This window comes from Lontra canadensis, unplaced genomic scaffold (genome assembly GCF_010015895.1).
Source record: "Lontra canadensis isolate GAN:19392208 unplaced genomic scaffold, GSC_riverotter_1.0 scaffold51, whole genome shotgun sequence".
Taxonomy (NCBI): domain Eukaryota; kingdom Metazoa; phylum Chordata; class Mammalia; order Carnivora; family Mustelidae; genus Lontra; species Lontra canadensis.
Genome location: NW_022631045.1, coordinates 4763410 through 4781013, shown reverse-complemented (window position 1 = coordinate 4781013; position 17604 = coordinate 4763410). Strand labels below are relative to the sequence as shown.

The window sequence follows — 17604 nt, the reverse complement described above, 5'->3', positions numbered from 1 at the left end:
CATCACTACTGATCTCATGGATATTAAAAGGATAATAAAGGAATATTGTGAACAACTCCATGCCCACAAGTCTGATAAAGTAGATGAAATGGGCCAGTTCCTTAAAAGATGTAGGCAGATGACAGAAAGATAAAGGACCCTTGTGATTACATTCAGGGCCCACTCTAGATATCCAGAATTATCTTCCCATCTCAAGATCTTTAATCACACCTATGGAGTCCTTTTGCCATAGAAAGTAACATATTCCCAGGTTTCCAGGTTTAGGACATGGATGTCTTTGGGCAGGAGGAGGGCCTATCACATGATCCGCCTACCACACCTAAGAGCACGGCAGAAAAGGCACCCTGAGGAGTGAGTGGAGAATTTTTTAAGTAGCTAAGAGACAGCATACTGGGAAACCAAGTATGAGCTCTTGTGAGATTGGAGCCCACTAAGCCCACTTATCTACTGGCATCAGTCTATGAGACTGGAGGATCCTTGTTATTGAATTCAACCGAGCTTGGGACTTTTTCTTGGCACAGAAATGAAGCCCAGTGGAATGAGAAAGTCGTTGACTGATGGAACTATAAAGCAAAGACAGAGATGGGTGGTTCAAGCTCTTCGGGAGAATCGTGGGAGGCTGCAGTGAGCTGAAACAGCTATGGAAGGAATAACCGAATGAACAGGGTAAGAGGAACGGGAGACCAGAGTCGGCATGACTTGTGTAAGTTATTTCAGAAGTGAAAGTTTCTACCCATGACAAGGAGGGGATGTCGCCAAGGGACTTGGTTAGTTTGATCAGGCTGAAGATAAAAATTACTGAAGCAAAGGGGATCAAGGGACTGAGCCACCCAGGAGCCCGACTTGAAGATATTTTTAGATACTATGACATTCTAGGCTAATTGGGCTGGATATAAAATTTTAAACTCGAAGGAATTTTTCTTCACTACTTGGAAAAAACCCTCCTTCTTCTTCTATTCAATGATGCTTTTGATCAATCTGATTCTCTTTCCTTTGAGAATAATTTTTCCTCTGTAAGCTTTTCGACTTCTTTCTTTATAGTCAAAAATTTCACTATAATCAACACTACTCTCTGTCTTCACACCGTGCTTGGTTTTTCTTCATGGCAATTATCACTACCGAATAATATCTCCTATATTCGTTTCTCCCTCCTTTCATTAGCATGTAAACTCCATGAGAAGAGCACTTCATTCTGCTCGCTACTGTACATGTCATACCTAGACTCGTGTCCGAAACATCATAGGTGCACAGTACAGACTGAATCATGGTTCTTTACCCTCTAGGCTTTGCCCACTAAATTCATTCCGTTCCTCAAGAAATCACAAGAAACTGGAAGCCAAATTCTTAAATTCCCACACTGTGCTTTGAATCTTTGTGTCTTTTCCTATCTGTTCTGATAATCTTGGCGGATCTCCCAGGACAAAGGACTTCTCACTTTTCTCTTGAGACTAGAGACGTCTGTAAGTACTTGGTTCTCAGATGCTTCTTCTTAAGCTTTCTGAAAGGTAAAGGGCCTCTGCCAAGCTGGAGGCAGCGGGTAGGGAGTGGGGGAACAAGACACACCCCCAGCCCCCTTAACTAAAAAGATCCCTGTCCCTATCCTGGGTTTTTTTTGTTTTTTTGCTTTTAAAGATTTTTCTTTATTTATTCAACAGACAGGGATCACAAGTAGGCAGATAGGCAGGCAGAGACAGAGGGGGAAGCAGGCTCCCCGCTGTGCAGAGAGCCCGATGCGGGGCTCGATCCCAGGACCCTGAGATCATGGCCTGAGTGGAAGGCAGAGGCTTAACCCACTGAGCCACCCAAGTGCCCCCTATACCAGGTTTATAAGATGCTTATATTCAAAGTGGGATGGGAGTTAGGGAGGAGAACAGATACAACCTCTATCCACTGACTCAGACACTACTGGATTTCACCCTTTATCCTGCCTTCCACACCTTGAACCCAACTCCTCACATTTCAAGTGTATCCACCCTGTAACTCTCAGAAATTCTCAAGTGATCCCAATGAGATGCCTTTTAAAAGACTGGCACTGAAAAAATAAAAAACAAAACACTGCTGCTGCCAGTGTGATTTCCACATTATGATTAATGGGAATCATTTATGCAAGTGGCATCTTGCTGAAAGTAACATAATGAATTACATGCTTGCCAGGATCACTTTGTGACAAAGACTGCCAAGTTCAAAAATTAGTAAAACACTAAAAAGAATCCAAGCTGCTATGGCACCAGAATTTATTGGTAGGTGTTTATTTTTTAATAACCAACTTTCTTTTTTGTAAACTTGTAAAAATTAAATGATTAAGTTTTTATTCCTTTGAAGAAAAAACATTTTGCAAAAATATTTTATGTGAAATAATAACACAAATACAAATAAGCAACTGTGTACAAAATAATTTATTACAGCATTATATAGGTTGGCATTATTTTACAGTGAGTTTTTTTTCTCTTAACAATTATGAATCTAAACAGCTTAGAGTGAAGGAAAACAATTTTAATTAGAATGGATTCTCTAAATAAAATCTCCCTTTTTGAATTCATATTTGCCTTAAAGGGATGTATTAATATTAGACATATTTACACAGTTCTGAAAGAAATATACTGAATGATTCCAATATTGTTTTCTGTACAAGATAAAACAAAAACCTACACTCCCGCCCAAAAATATTGCTCAACAATGTTTTAATAGTTAAACTAACAATAGTTTAAATTTTCATTTTGCTGATACAAAAATGTATTTAAGAGTCAATGCATGGCTATAAGAGTAACAATGTTTCCTTATAATTTGTATTCTTCCCTATTATGCTCCCTTGAAGCACACCACTTAGATATAAACTACTTGTTAACACCTGAAGCAACTTAATCAAGATAGCATAATTCTTACACATAGGTCCTTAAAAGACTGATCTAGGGATACGCAACAAATTTACCAGTGAATTTTTATGATTAAGAGGCAAACCAGTCCCCACATTCTGAATCATCTACATAAAACTGGAGTACCCTTATTCAACAGAAAGTATCATTTTCATGGATATTAAGGAGGAAATGGTAAATCATGAAAAAATTAAGGTGGAAAAAAGGGCAAACTGAAATAAATTTAAAAATAAACCTCTTTGTTGCCAAAAAAAAGTTTCATGTGGTTTTCAAAATATAGTTTACACTTTAAAACTGATGTGCTTTAATCAAAAAGCAACCAAATAAACAATAATACAACAAACCAATAACAGATCAAAACACAGATTCTGAAACCAGGATCTAAAGAAAATACTACAGTGGGGCTGTATACAACTGAGCACGATAAGAAATTATAGTCATAATACAGAAGTGACAGCACCCATCACAATGCTGATGATCTGAAAGTTTAAGAAAACTGTACAGGTATAAACAGGTAATTTTCAAAAGAGTTTATGTAAATTGGCAGGGTCAGATAAAGGATAAAGTAAGTTTACAGAATACTCTACTGCCGAATTCTATCCAATTATTTCATTTCATACCTATATTAAAATATACCCTGAAAAGGAAGCCCTGATCTGAATTCAGCTCTGAGTCTTAAAGGAGTCGACTTTCTATGGGATTTCAGATTTCGTTTGCCAAGACATCATAGTTGGCTGTATGGTTGAGTGCCACACCGGGACCCTCAGCTTCGTTTGCACCGGGCAGGAAAGCAGAAGTGAAAGGAAGCAGGTTGTGACAGGCCACCCTGTATTCTTCATACTGGGAATTACAGTTCCCAAAGCTGCCATCAAGCAGTGCCTCGGAAACCTTTAGTAAAGTCTATTTAAAAAGGCGAGAATAAAAATAATTTTTAAGAAAAAAAGGCTGGGTTACTAATCATTTTAATAACCAAAAGTTACAAGGTGTTAATTAAGCAAAAGAAAACTGGCAAGGCCTCAGTGTAAGATAACTTCTTGCTACTCACAGTTAGTAATCACCTCAAAACAGGAACATTTTATTTATTTTTAATTTAAATTCAATTACTTAACATATGGCGTATTATTAGTTTCATAGGTAGAGTTCAGGGATTCATCAGCTGCACACAACACCTAGTGCTCATCATATCATGTATCCTCCCCAAGGCCCATTACCAGTAACCCCATCCCCCCACCTCCCTCCCCTCCAACAACCCTCAGTTTAGAACAGGAACATTTTAGAAATCAATTCTGCAAAGTCTTAAAAAATGGCAAAATTCTACTGCTTGAAAAAGCGACTCTCTGAAACTAATCACTACAATGAAAATGTCCTTTATTAACCACAGTAGTTCTCATTTCCTGAGGGCTTACTATGCACAGGCAGGGAGTAAGCCCTTTGCAGGACAGTATTTCGGTGAACCCTCCCACCACGCAGGTAAGTGGTACAGACACAGCCAGGGCTACTGTGCCTCGCAGATACTGTGTTTCTTACAAACTGAAGGCTATGGCAACCTGGTGTCTGCAATTCTACTGTCACCATTTTCCCAACAGTATTTGCTCACTTTGTGTCCCTGTGTCGTATTTTGGTGATTCTTGCAAATATTTCAAACTTAGTCACTATTATTATATTTGTTATGATGATCTGTCATCAGTGATTACAACTCACTGAAATCTCAGATGATGGTTAGCATTTCTCAGTAATAAACTATTTTTTTAACTAAGGCATTTAGATTGTTTTTTTTTTACTTAACACTATTACACACTTGACGGACTACAGTACAGTATAAACATAACTTTTATATGCACTGGGAAACCAAAAAATTCACCAAACTCATTTTGTTGTGCTATTCACTTTATCATCAGTAGTCTGGAGTCGAACCCACAGTATCTCGCAGGTAGGCCTCTGTTTTCATCCTCCTCTTATAAATGAGGAAGAGGAAGCCAAGAAGTGGAAATCTGCCTAATGTGTGTGACACAGATCATAACTGATAGAGCTGAGATCCAAATCCAAACACAACTCTGAAGGCCCACTCAAGAATTATGTTGTAAAGACCCATGTTCTGTCAGAGCATTCCATATCCACAAATTTGCAGAAATCAATCTGAAAAATCTTACCTTTACATTTTTATCTTTTATAGTTTCATCCAATCTAGTGGCAATAGCAATTGCTTTCTCTTGCCTTGACTTGTCCAGAAAATACATCATTTTAGCCCCTGAAATACCAAGATACTACAAAATGAGTGAACTCCAAGATCTTACAATTGATTCAACTGACATCAACCAGTGACTTCAAATAGGGTTCCAAGCATTTAATCAGCAGTGGGTTGGACCTGACTCCTACGAAGAACTTAGGAGTCAGATGCAAAGTCTCCGCCCAACTCCCAATTCAATGACATCCTACTGACAGACTAGGGCCACAACGGGAGTGTTTATATTATGGCAAAATGCTGCAAATCAGGGCTGCTTCTGTCAAAAAGAGATGGTTGTCAAACACTTACCAGGAGACCAGAGTTAACAACTACCCCTCCCCCTGGAAATGCTAAAGCTCAAATTATAAATATGGGCTACCCTGTAGCTAAAATCATTTTTTAAAGATGATACCTTCAAATAAAACAACTAAGGAACAAATTACCGTCACAGAGAAGTGTGACAGAGGGACAAAAGGAAAACACTTTTTCATGTTCACAAAGAAAATAAGTAATTCTTAAAGATTTTTTTTTATCCCTATTCCTGGGTGGTATTTTTTCTGCATCCACTAAAATGATCATATGGTGTTTACCCTTTCTCTCTCATTGATGCGATGTTTCACACTGATTGATCTGCAAATACTGAACCCTTGTAACCCAGGAGGAAATCCCACTTGATTGTGGTGAATGATTTTTTAATGAATTGTTGGATTCAGTTTGTTAATATTTTGTTGAGGATTTCTGCACCTATGTTCATCAGGGATACTGGCCTGTAGTTCTCCTTCTGTACTGTCTATATCTGGTTTTGGTATCAGGATAAGGCTGACCTCAGAGAATGAATCTGGAAGTTTTTCTTCCTCTTCTATTTTGGGGAATAGTTTGAGAAGAATAGGTATTAACTCCTCTTTAAATGTTTGGTAGAGTTCACCCGTGAAGCCTTCCCTTTCACAATGGAGACAACAGGTATTTTAATAACCTCTTTCTCCATGTCTGTATCTTCTATATCTCCTGGTCCATACTCTATGCTCATTTTTCTCTTGGACTTTTACCAATTTATACTGTTTACTGTTAATTTATAAGAGCTCTACATATATTATTAGCTTTTTATTAGTTGCATATCTGTAAATATTTTTTTTCCAATTGGCCTCTTAACTTTTCTTCTAAATTTTTATTTATTAAGTAATCTCTTCCCCTAACATAGGGCTTGAGCTCGCAACCCTGAGATCAAGAGTCACGTGCTCTACTTGACAAAAGGTGCCCCAGCCTTCTGACTTTCTTCAAGGTGTTTTATTTTTATGTGGCAAAAATTACCTTTTTCTTAGAATTTCACATATTTGGGAAGGCATTTCCCATAATAATAATAATAATAATAAAGATATGCTTTCTTTCATTATCTTGTATTCTTGAAGAGAAATTATCTGTCCTTACTACCAAGAAGCTGTCATTTTTCATAGGAAATAATTTTTTTCCATAGACACCGAATCAAAAAGTTTCCCTTTAGAACAAGAAAACTTAGGTTGAAATATTTAAGTATATGGCTTACTGCAGGAGCATAATTATACACTTCTTGCTGTCCCCAATGCCTTTTCCACAATCTTTTGTCCAGTTTACCATCTTGTCTATCCATGCCATTTTGTTGTTTTATGAATTTGTATAAACTGCCTATAATCCTTCCTGTAACTGGCAGGATATAAATAAATCCTCAAAATACAAAACATATCAAGTAATAAAAATACAAGAAAAAAAAGGTCACTCATAACCACAAAATGTGAACGGAAACAACTAAAGCTTCCATATGTATTTCTTTTTAGCCTTTATCCCATGTAGGCTTTTTTTTTTTAAAACATAGTTGAGAGTATATTGTATGTTAATTCTGTGTACATATTACAAAATTACCGCTGTTATTACAAATTTTTTGAATAAATATTATAGGACTGCCTGGTTTTCTATCTCATTACAAACTTACTACCATTTCCCCTCATACTAGACATACATTAAATTTGTTTCCATTCTTTTCTCTACACTTACACACAACATTTCAGTTACCATCTTCACACGTAAAGCCCTATCTCTGCTTTGGATTAATTCTTTAAAATTATTTGCAAAAGTATGACCACAGCCAAGAAATCACAGATAATGTGAAGCTCTTTTTTTTTTTTTTTAAGATTTATTTAATTTAGGGGAACCTGGGTAGCTCATTGGGTTAAAGCATCTGCCTTTGGCTCCGGTCATGATCTCAGGGTCCTGGGATCAAGCCCCGCATCGGGCTCTCTGCTCAGCAGGGAGCCTGCTTCCCCCTCTCTCTGCCTGCCTCTCTGCCTACTTGTGATCTGTCTGTCAAATAAATAAATAAAATCTTAAAAAAAAAGATTAATTTATTTGAGTGCACACACACGAAGGGGCAGTGGAGAGACTCAAGCAGCTTCCCGCTCAGCACACAACCCCATGTTGGACTCAATCCAGCGTTAAGGGCCTATTTAGCCAGAGCGATTTCATCTCGGTTAAACAGCGATTTTGTTGTTTATGCAGTAAAACTTCGACTGACCCTACCCGCCTCCCCCAACGGGGAACTTACTTAAAAGCAAGTCCGGGAAACCAGTAGAAAGTGGTCGACCAGTCCCTGATAACAGAGCCCAAATACAAGGGCGGGTCAGGCCAGGTGGAGACATCCAATCAGTAGAGCGCGCATACTGTCTCCCTAGCTACAAAGGAGTGTGGGCCCCGCCTTTTGGGCGCCCATTCTGACCAAGGTGATAGGCTAGTTCAAATAGCTACTATGGGGTGAATTGTAATTCAACTGGCCACCCGTGTGTGACCTAGCATGACTGTGCAGCTTTCTCTGTGTGTTGCAATCTCATTGGCCACCTGTGTGTGGCCAGGCTCAACCACATGGCCTTCGCTCTATAAAAGAGTCTGTGAGGCTGGGAGTCGCTTGCTCTCTCTGTAAGAGGCGGCCCTGAACGGTTGGTTTGATTCTCCATGCTTGGCGCAAAATAAAGCTTTGCTTGACCTTCGCTTTGTATCAGTCTCGCTCCTTTGATCATGGACCTAACACCAGGACCCTGAGATCATAACGAGCTGAAAGTAAGAGTCAGACACTCAAACGACTGAGCCCCCCAGGCACCCCAATGTGAAGCTCTTACTCAGAATGACAGACTGCTTTCCTAAACGGCTCGGCCACTTTAAACTTTCAGAAGCAAAATACCGAGTGCTTATTCACCATGTCTTTACCATATTTTCATCTCCTTTTTCCAAACCAACAACAAAAAAACCTTTCTTATTTTGAAAGATCAAAAATGATATTGTGTTAATTTCTTTTTCTATGATAATTTATAAGGCTGAACATCTTTACAAACTTTCACTTTCATCACATTCTAACCTCTTCCATGAATGTTTTAACCCGAGGAGTCAGACACTGACCTGAAAGCAGATGCTGAAGAGAGGTAGCATTGTGTTTGAGAAAATCCTCATTAAAACTTTCCAAATCTTTGTTGACAAATATTTTCTGCATTTCTTGAGATAGAACTTTACTCACAATGTCTGGAAGATTACTATGATTAGACACTATAAAAACAAAATATTTGGAATTAAAAATTTTTTCATCTGTTCTCTGAAACAAAATCAGCATTTTTAAAGACATTTACATTTACTATTAAGCTTGATACATTTTACATAGTAAAATATTGCTCCTTTGGAATATAAATATATTCTAGCTTAAAAATGTACTAATTTTTAGCATATCCTTACTAGTATGTTTAATTTATAGATGCACTACAAATATTATCTTTTTTTGCTTTATATTATTGCAAATCTTTTTAATGTCCATCTTAACAGAAGGCTGCTGAACTGTCATATTCGCTTTTACATTAACATTACCTTTTTATACTTACCAGACTTAGAAAATTTAATTAAACATTCATGTAACCATGGGTGATTACTGTTGATGGCAAAAGCTCGTTTGACAGACTGCAGCATTAACAGAAACTTCCCTGTGTCAGAAAAGAAAATATAAAAGTAACAGCACGAATATTTATGTATGCTGTTTTAGTCACTTTATTTTAGCCTCACTTAAATTCCAGTGACAAAATGATACCTTTCCTGTAACATTCATAAGCAAAATTCACAGCTGATTTTGGTTATCAAAGACAATTTTTATTTTCTAAAGAAAAGCTTGAAATCATGTAGAATTGAATGCTTCAGGTAAACAATTTGTATGACTGTTCAAACTATTCTCAAAATGGATTTGATCATAATATTCTGATTGCCCTGTAAAGTTTTGGGTAGCAAAGGAAAAAGGGATCAGGAGCCTTTGTGGAAGGCTGAAATGGAACTCTAATGATCTAACTGATAAAGATCACACTGAATATGAATAAGGATTAACAACTGAATTCAAATGATTACCTTTTCTAAAATATATTTCAAATGCTAACAGATGAGTGTCAATGTTATCAGCAACAAGGTTCTTAAGAGGTATAAGGAACTTGACAGCTTCTTCTAATGGATTTTCTATCTATTTTGAAACAGAAAGGAAAATTACTACATTTAAAAACAGCTACACAAGTTAAATTTCTCCCCAAATCTCATATTAATACATATCCAAAGTAATTTACAGTTCTCTTTATATGACCAAATAAGCAAGAAAACATTTTAAAACTATCATCTGTAAACAAATTCAGAATAGTCAATAATTTCAAAATGAAAATAGCTCTATTGTTTTTTTTATTATAAAATCAATATAATCTCATAAAACTCCAAAATGTCCAGGAAATTATTCCACAGGCTTAGGAGATGGGGCACCAACTACTGATAGCCCTTAATCTTGAAACATTCAAAGTAAGGAGACAAATACAATTGCATTGTGTAAATAGAAAAAAATCACCAGTTTAAAATCCTTATACTAGATTCCACAGTAAATAAACCTGAAAGTTAAATATTTCCCTAAATATGATCCCCAAATAACTATGGACACTTTGAGAAAATCCCAGAGATGAAGTGCTTTATCTTTGTAACTAAAACCTATCAAGATATACAAAATGTTTCCAGATGTAACAGATAATTGGCTGCTCTAACAAATTACCAAAAATTTAGTGTCAATAAAGCAACACAGAGTTATTATCTTGGCAGTTCTGTAGGTCTAAAGTCCAACATGGGTCGTGCCAGGCTCAAAAATCAAGAAGTCAGCAGGACCATGTCCCTTTCAGAGGCTCTAAGGGAGAGAGTGTGTTTCAATGCCCTTTTTGCCTTCTCAAGGTTGCCCACAATCTCCGTTTGCCGCTCCCTCATTCCCTCTTCAGAACCAGGTACCAGAGGACTGAGTCCTCCTCAGCTACTTCAACCCCCTCTCCTTTGAAGACGCACTGTGATTCTCCTGGGCTCACCCAGATCATTCAGGCTAACTTCCTTATTTTAAGGCCATCTGCCACATTAATTTCCCATTGCCATGTAATGCAACATATTTACAAATTCCAGGATTTGGAATGTGGCTGGATTTCAAGGACCACTGTGCTGCCCACCACAACTACAATTCTATGTATTATTTGCATTAACCAAAATTTGCATATTATCACTCAAAAATAATTGACTACTATCATAATGACCTTGAAATATTGCAAAACAGCTCTGATCTCTAGATTTAATTAAAACATGTTCATGACCAGAACAGAACCAAATAACGTAAATCCTACAAAGAAACACAGTAAATTTCATCTCACCCTTTCTAACTTTTCAGGTATAAGTTCTTCTTTGAGACCACTGGCTTCTTCTTCTTCTTCATCCCTTTTTTTCTTTTGATTTTTTTGTTGACGTTCCCGTTCTGCATGCTTTCTCTCTTCTTCCAGTTTAGCCTTTTTCTGAGCTCTTCTTTGCTTGCTGAGCATTTTCTTCAATTCTTTGGCTGACAGGTTTTCTATAAATATCCAAGTGAACACAAATTCTAAATCAAGGTTTCCATTTACCTCACATTCTTCTGCAATACACAGTACTGCATTAAAGCAATATAGCTTTAAGAGGGGAAAGGGGGAAAAGGCAAGGACACAGAGGTTTTTTAGAAAGTATATTCCCACAGCCCAGAACACACACCAGCACACAGAAGGCAACCGGCAAATACTGTGACTAAATTTAATCAATTAAAAAAATAAATTAATAATAAAACAAAACTAATCAATTTTGGCCCAGTTCCGCCTTGCACACAATACATGACTTTAGGCAAATCACTTCATCTTGCTGACCCTCAAGTCCCAATCTGTGTACAGGGGTGTGATGACACTGATCCTCTTGGAATATATCAAGGGTAAGTCAGACATTTACACATACTTGTGATCTGTTCAGAAATTTGCCTCCATGCTACTATCTCTCAAATACCTATAGACACTAACATTTTAGTGAATAAAAAGCTGTACATGTCTTCTCATGGGCACTATTATTTTCAATCAACTAGGCAGCAAAAGTTGTAAGAATATGTGTATTTCCCAAAAGGGCTCAAAGCTACTAAAAAGGAAAGAAAGAAAGAAAAAGAACCCAGACATTTCTGTTTTTCCCAATTGGCCTTATTGAAGATAAAAATAAAAAATGATTGTGGGGAGCTTGGCTGGCTCAGTTGGTAGAATGTGGTACTCTTGATCTCGGGGTTGTGAGTTTGAGCCCCATGTTGGATGTAGAGATTACTTAAAAAAAAAAAGTCTTTAATAATAAAAAAAATAAATAAATAAGATTACAAGTCATCCATTAGGGCTATTTATCAGTATCAGCTACAGAATAGGATCCCACTGACTTCTTCCAAGCACCTCCCTCTCCCCACCCACCGTTTTTTTAGCATATAAGTGACCTGATTTCGTCTTCACATCCATCTGACAACCTGCTTTTCTATAATGTTGTTAATGCTAATGACATTCTGAAATGTAGTTTTCTTTTCAATCCTTTTAACACAAGTTCCTTTCCAGTTACCTGAATTTATTTCTTGTTGTTTGCTCTCATTGGTTAAGGGGTTATCATACAATTTCAAGTATATTTCAATCGCTGATCTGGCAGCCTTGAAATAGAAAGCATGTCTTCTGAGTATATCTTCTAATCTCAAAAGGTCAACATAGGCACGAAGGGTCATCTTTCTCATGCAGTATGTATGGAAGTCAAATTGATCATCGGTTATCTCAAAAAAATGCTTTAAAAAAAAACCCACAAAATTATTCCTTACATATATGTCAACAATGTCTATTTTTAAAAAGAAAATCATAAAAAGCCCAAATACAGTGTAAGCAGTCACAATTCCACTTAGTTGCCCTCTCTACTGGGCAGTTCTTAACACTACAAAGGACATCAAACTCTTCTTTGTATTCAACTGAAGTTTCTGTTATAACAATCCTTGGCCATTCCTTATAAATCATGTTTTGTGATGATATTCAATGTCTGTGTAATAAGTTAGATCAGATTTTTTTAAACTGAAATCAGTATATATTAATTTTTTGCTCTAAGGAAATATTTCTCCTTAGTATTCTCCCAAAATCAACATGACAAAGTTAAACAGAGCTCTGAATGAAGGTCAAATATATATAGGTTCATATTAAATGTTTACAAATCAGACTATTCTACTCAACTTGTAAGTTCTTTGAGGGTAAGCCCTGTCATCTCTATCCCCACGGTCTGGCATAGGGCAAAACATTCAATAAGGATAATTTTTGCCAACTCAAGAGAGAAGCTGCTTACCAGGCATGTGTGACCTCTTAATTTCCTACAGCCTCAAATATTTAATCTCCATTAGGAATAAAGAAATGTATACAGCCAATTTCACGAAGTTGTTAAGGAATCAAATTAAGATATTTTAAATTTTACTGGACACAGAGCCTTATGATTTTTTCTCATTCAATAAACTCCCACTAATCTACCAACATTCCATTTTAGCAATGGTTCTTAATATGTAGTCTGTGTATAAATGAGCATAACAACATTTTCCCAAGGAGAGAGTTCAAAGCTTTCATTCAATTCTCAAAGGGTCCATGGCCCCAGAAGTTAAAAAGCTAATTCCTTACATGGCAAGAAGACAACATCACTACTTCAAAACAATGTAAACTTTTATTTTCTTTCCTATGTGCACCTCTACCTCTATCTTCTTCCTTCTCCCCTATTTTAGCTTCTCTAAAAATACAAAGAAAAACGAATAATTCAATACGCAAAACCAGATTAAGCTCTTCTCCTACTTCATCTGCCCTCTGTCCTGGGGGCCAAAGTAACTCACTGTGCAGAAGACACATTAGTAATTGTCCACATTTCATAATTTTAGTTGTGCTGGTGATTAGAAATACTCTACACACAGAATTACTTTAAGTACCTGAGATTTTAAGGGAAGAATTCTAAGATAAAAAGAATAAGAGTACACAGTGTAGAGGGGGAAAAAATGAACATTTAACATTAGTTGATAACTTTAGGAATCATGCTTTAACAGGTTATGTTTGAAAACTGCATTCCTCTCATCAATAAGACAAACCAACTCATAAGAATTAACATGAACCTGTTTTTTTTTTTTAATCAAAGGGTTACATATTTCATAAATGCTTTTAAAAAAAACCCACAAAATTATCTTCGTGGTTAACGTAAATCAAGTTATTCTAGCACCATAAGATCTTAAAATCCAATACAACTCAGGAAAAATGGCAGTGCCGATAATCAAGGAATACAAAATGAGATGATGACATCTATAAGATTACAGGACTTTATTTTAAAGTTGAGAAACATTTATGTGTAAAAAGGCAGATGCAAGTTTCCAGAGATACTCTAGCAGCTTTAGTAGACACAGTCTGAGTCAAGTCTTAGAGGGAGCCGTAGGGAACCACAAACATTTAAGCCGCCTCTTTACCAGTTAACAGCCCACAGGCTGCCTCTCTCCAGTTAGTCTTCCATACATAGGGTAACCAACTTATCCCAGCTCATCTGGGGCTTTCTTGGTTTTTCCAATGAAAGCCCTGTGTCTTAAGAACCTGCTCTGCCCCAGGCAAACCAGGATGTTGGTCACTCTATAGTAAGCTAACAGTGCTGGACAGCATAAGGCTAGAGTACATTAGGAAAAGTAGGATACTAACAAAATAATTTTGCTTTGGGAAGAAATGCTATATTGCAGAATCCTACTTATAAACAACTAAATAATCTTAGCTTGATTTTCTTTTTAAAAAATTCTTTATTTTAGAATAATTATGGATTCAGAGGAAGTTACAAAGTTAGCATAGAGATATCCTGTACACTCTTCTCTCAGTGTCCCCCCAGAAGTTATATTCTACGCAACGACAGTATGAGAACAAAATAAAAAAACTGACATCGGAACAATCTGGGTATATAGTTCCATATGATTTTATCACATGTGTAAATTTATGTAAATACGACCACAATCAAGACACAGAACTAGTCCATCACCACAAAGATCTCCCTAACACTACCTTGAGGTGATTTAAGTCTCCAGATTTATAAAACATAAAAATCTACTAGCTGACACAAACAGGTGAAGTTAGTCTCCCCATACTTTAGCTAAACAAAAACACAGTATGGTCACCTACCAGCTTCCTGCAGAAACTAGGTACCCAAATTTTAACATACAGCTCAGGCTTTTAACTCAATATTCTCATTATAAACTACTAGTTCTTTTGGGGCCGGGGGAAGATAATGTTGGTAGGAATTGCTTAACTTGTCAAAATTAGGCTGGAATCAACGTTAAGTCAAGTCAGCGAAGAACTGAGAAATGCTAGTGACAGCTTAAGAGTGTGGTTTCCTTTAAGAATTCCCTACTAGTCCCTCTCTTCTCACCCAGATTCTCCCACTCCATTACTTCTCATAGTTCCTGGAGGAAACCAACAAAAGCTCACATACAGAAAGGCAACAAAAACCTCTGACTCAAAAAATAATAACCAGACCAAATAGCATAATACGTGACTCTGTGCCCTTTATAGAAAATCTGTCATTATAAAGCAGGCGTCAACTGGATCAGGATTAAGATGCGCTAGAAGATCAAGTTATGAACTGCATATGGCTCTGATCTATTGGAAATCCTAGATCTTATCATAAAGTTTTAGAAATATGTATTACTGCTGTGTTTCAGATATAAAGCAGACTAAAATAATGAGAAACTGATCACCTGGAAAAATAGGAAAAGAAAGGAATTCTTTAAAGAAAATAGTTTAAAGTTATTCTGAACACAAGTTTATATCCAATATTCTGAAGATGGTTGTTTTTGTTTTTAATAAAACTCAAGTTCTAAACAGATTGGGCTGGACTTTATAACTGTTACATATAATCCTAAAATCCTTTGAGGGTGGCAAGATGAAAGCATAGAAAGTATTACACTGGACCATTCCAGAATTCTAACATTTTAAATCCAATTACTAAAAGCTAACAGCAATATGTGTCATAGCTGAAACTAACCTTGAAGAGAGAATTCTTGAATGAATTTTTGAAGGCAAAAGAAAGGCCTAGCCCTTATTTGAGCTTCTACTGTATTCATTGAAGGTGAAGGTAAACTGCAAAGTTGTATTTTTGAAAGGTGCTCATTTCTTTACAAAAATAGTTAAAATCCAGGCACAAAAGCAATTATGCAGATACTTATAATAAATCTGTAAATTCTGCAATTACTCTTAAATCTTCACAAAACATATCATTAAGAATTATTTTAGATTATGTTAATTTTATTAGAAATGAATTTTAGCATTAATCAGTCAATAAATATTTAATCTCCCTATTTGTACTAAGCATTCACACTTCAACATACAACCACTAGAAGAGTTAAGTCTTACTTTTACTATAAAAGACTAGCTTACAAGTGGTCTACAAATAGGTTTTTTTTTTCTTAAGATATCATTTATTTATTTGAGAGACAGCAAGCATGAAGAGAGAGAGAGAACAAGCAGCAGGAAGGGGCAGAGCCAGAGGGAAAAGCAGGCTCCCCGCGGTGCAAGGAGCCTAATACAGGACTGGATCCCAGGACCCTGGGATCATGACCTGAGCCAAAGGCAGACGCTTAACTGACTGAGCCACTCAGGCACCGCCCCCGTCCCACTCTTTTTTAAAATCTGTGTCTAATTCTTTCTGTCCTCAAGGACTAACAAATCCAAAATCAAAACAGTAAAGTTTCTAGCAATAATTATGTAACATGAACAGAGGGTGACAATGTCTGCCATATTTTAATCTCTGATAGCCAGTGATTTCCTGTAATCTTTTTTCTTCAAAAATGCTTTCTACCAGTCAAATCATATTTCTTGAACTATATATAGCTGATCTGACATTATAGAATTTTATTTCATGTTCCTCAGCCAACATCACTATAAATTCAAGGGAGAGAATAATCTAAATGAAACTTAGTAATGGAACTGCTAGTCATCATATTCTAACAATCCTCAATAAATATCACAAAGAAATAAGTAGTCATTAATGTTAGGACTGGGGCTGAAGCTGGAGATATGATTATAATGATCCTGAGGATGTGCAAATTTCTTTCTTCTGGGTCACCTCAGAAGTTTCACACGGGAAAACGGCCAAAGTGACTGCCCAGTGCAGACAGCAGGCTCACCTGACTACGCCGCCTGTGGCTTTATACTGCGTCAGCATGGGAGCAGGGGGGTGCCGAATGAGCCCCCAACTGAGGGCTGCTGAGGACTGCCTCAGGCGCGCTTTTGTGGCTCTTTTCCTCCTGTTGTCCATTTGGAAGGAGAGTGCTTCAGAGATGACAAAGAACAGGAAAACAAAATTCACACAAAGGAAAAGAAAAGTCCCCTCGCTAAGGCACATCACACATAATCCTAAAAGCAAGTAATACAATAAGCCTGCAAACCAGCCGCAGACTGCTGTTCACAGAGAACAGTATCCTGGGAAGACAAACTGGAGAGAGGCTGACTACAGAGCAGATCCTGACGTAAAGGGGAAAGAGGTGGCCATCAGCTTGTGTGTCCTGCTGGGCGAGTGATGAAATCAAACAATGGCCTGATTATGAAATAGAAATTCTGAATGTATGTTAATAATAGCAATAATGGCTTGATAGATCAGTCTTTTCCTTCTTCCCACAGACCAAATTATGTAGACACGTCACAATCATAACCAATTGAGGATCAAAAAAGCAGACATCTGTTCACAACTTCTGAATGTCTGAAAGGCTAACCCTCCAGATTTCTTTCCACAATGAAGTTTCCAAAGTAGTCAGAACAGGTAGAGGATCCCATGTAGAAATCAACCTGCTTTTTTCATCACCTTACAGGAGAAAAACAGAGTCAAAATTCTACAACTTACCCTTTCTATTTCGTGGCATTTTTTCAAGGCATCCCCGTACCTCCCCAAACGCTGGTAAGCTGAAATGCATTCGGTCTGAAACCACATACACTGCATTTCATTTAGATTTTCCATGGCAGATGTTCCTTCCTGCAAGGGAAGCATTCACAAATATAGGAAGCAAACAATAAAAGAGATCCTATAAAAACCTCATTTTCTCTTTTACAACGATGGCTACAAGTATTACTATGACAATAAATAGCAATAAACAACTATCTC

At 37.0% G+C, this 17604-nt stretch overlaps 1 protein-coding gene across 4 annotated transcripts in view; it reads right to left on the bottom strand.

The window, feature by feature from the left end:
• Window positions 1–2378: 2378 nt before the first annotated feature.
• Window positions 2379–17604, bottom strand: part of NAA16 (N-alpha-acetyltransferase 16, NatA auxiliary subunit) — a 64269-nt gene continuing 49043 nt past the window's right edge. For all 4 annotated transcript variants that reach the window (XM_032873937.1, XM_032873938.1, XM_032873939.1 and 1 more), the window contains 8 exons: window positions 17347–17475; window positions 12037–12250; window positions 10806–10999; window positions 9496–9604; window positions 8985–9083; window positions 8515–8658; window positions 5024–5121; window positions 2379–3773 (listed from right to left, as the gene is read on the bottom strand). In XM_032873937.1, the coding sequence (XP_032729828.1) occupies window positions 3576–3773; window positions 5024–5121; window positions 8515–8658; window positions 8985–9083; window positions 9496–9604; window positions 10806–10999; window positions 12037–12250; window positions 17347–17475 (1185 nt within the window). In that variant the 3' untranslated portion in view covers window positions 2379–3575. The remainder of the gene's footprint in view (window positions 3774–5023; window positions 5122–8514; window positions 8659–8984; window positions 9084–9495; window positions 9605–10805; window positions 11000–12036; window positions 12251–17346; window positions 17476–17604) is intronic.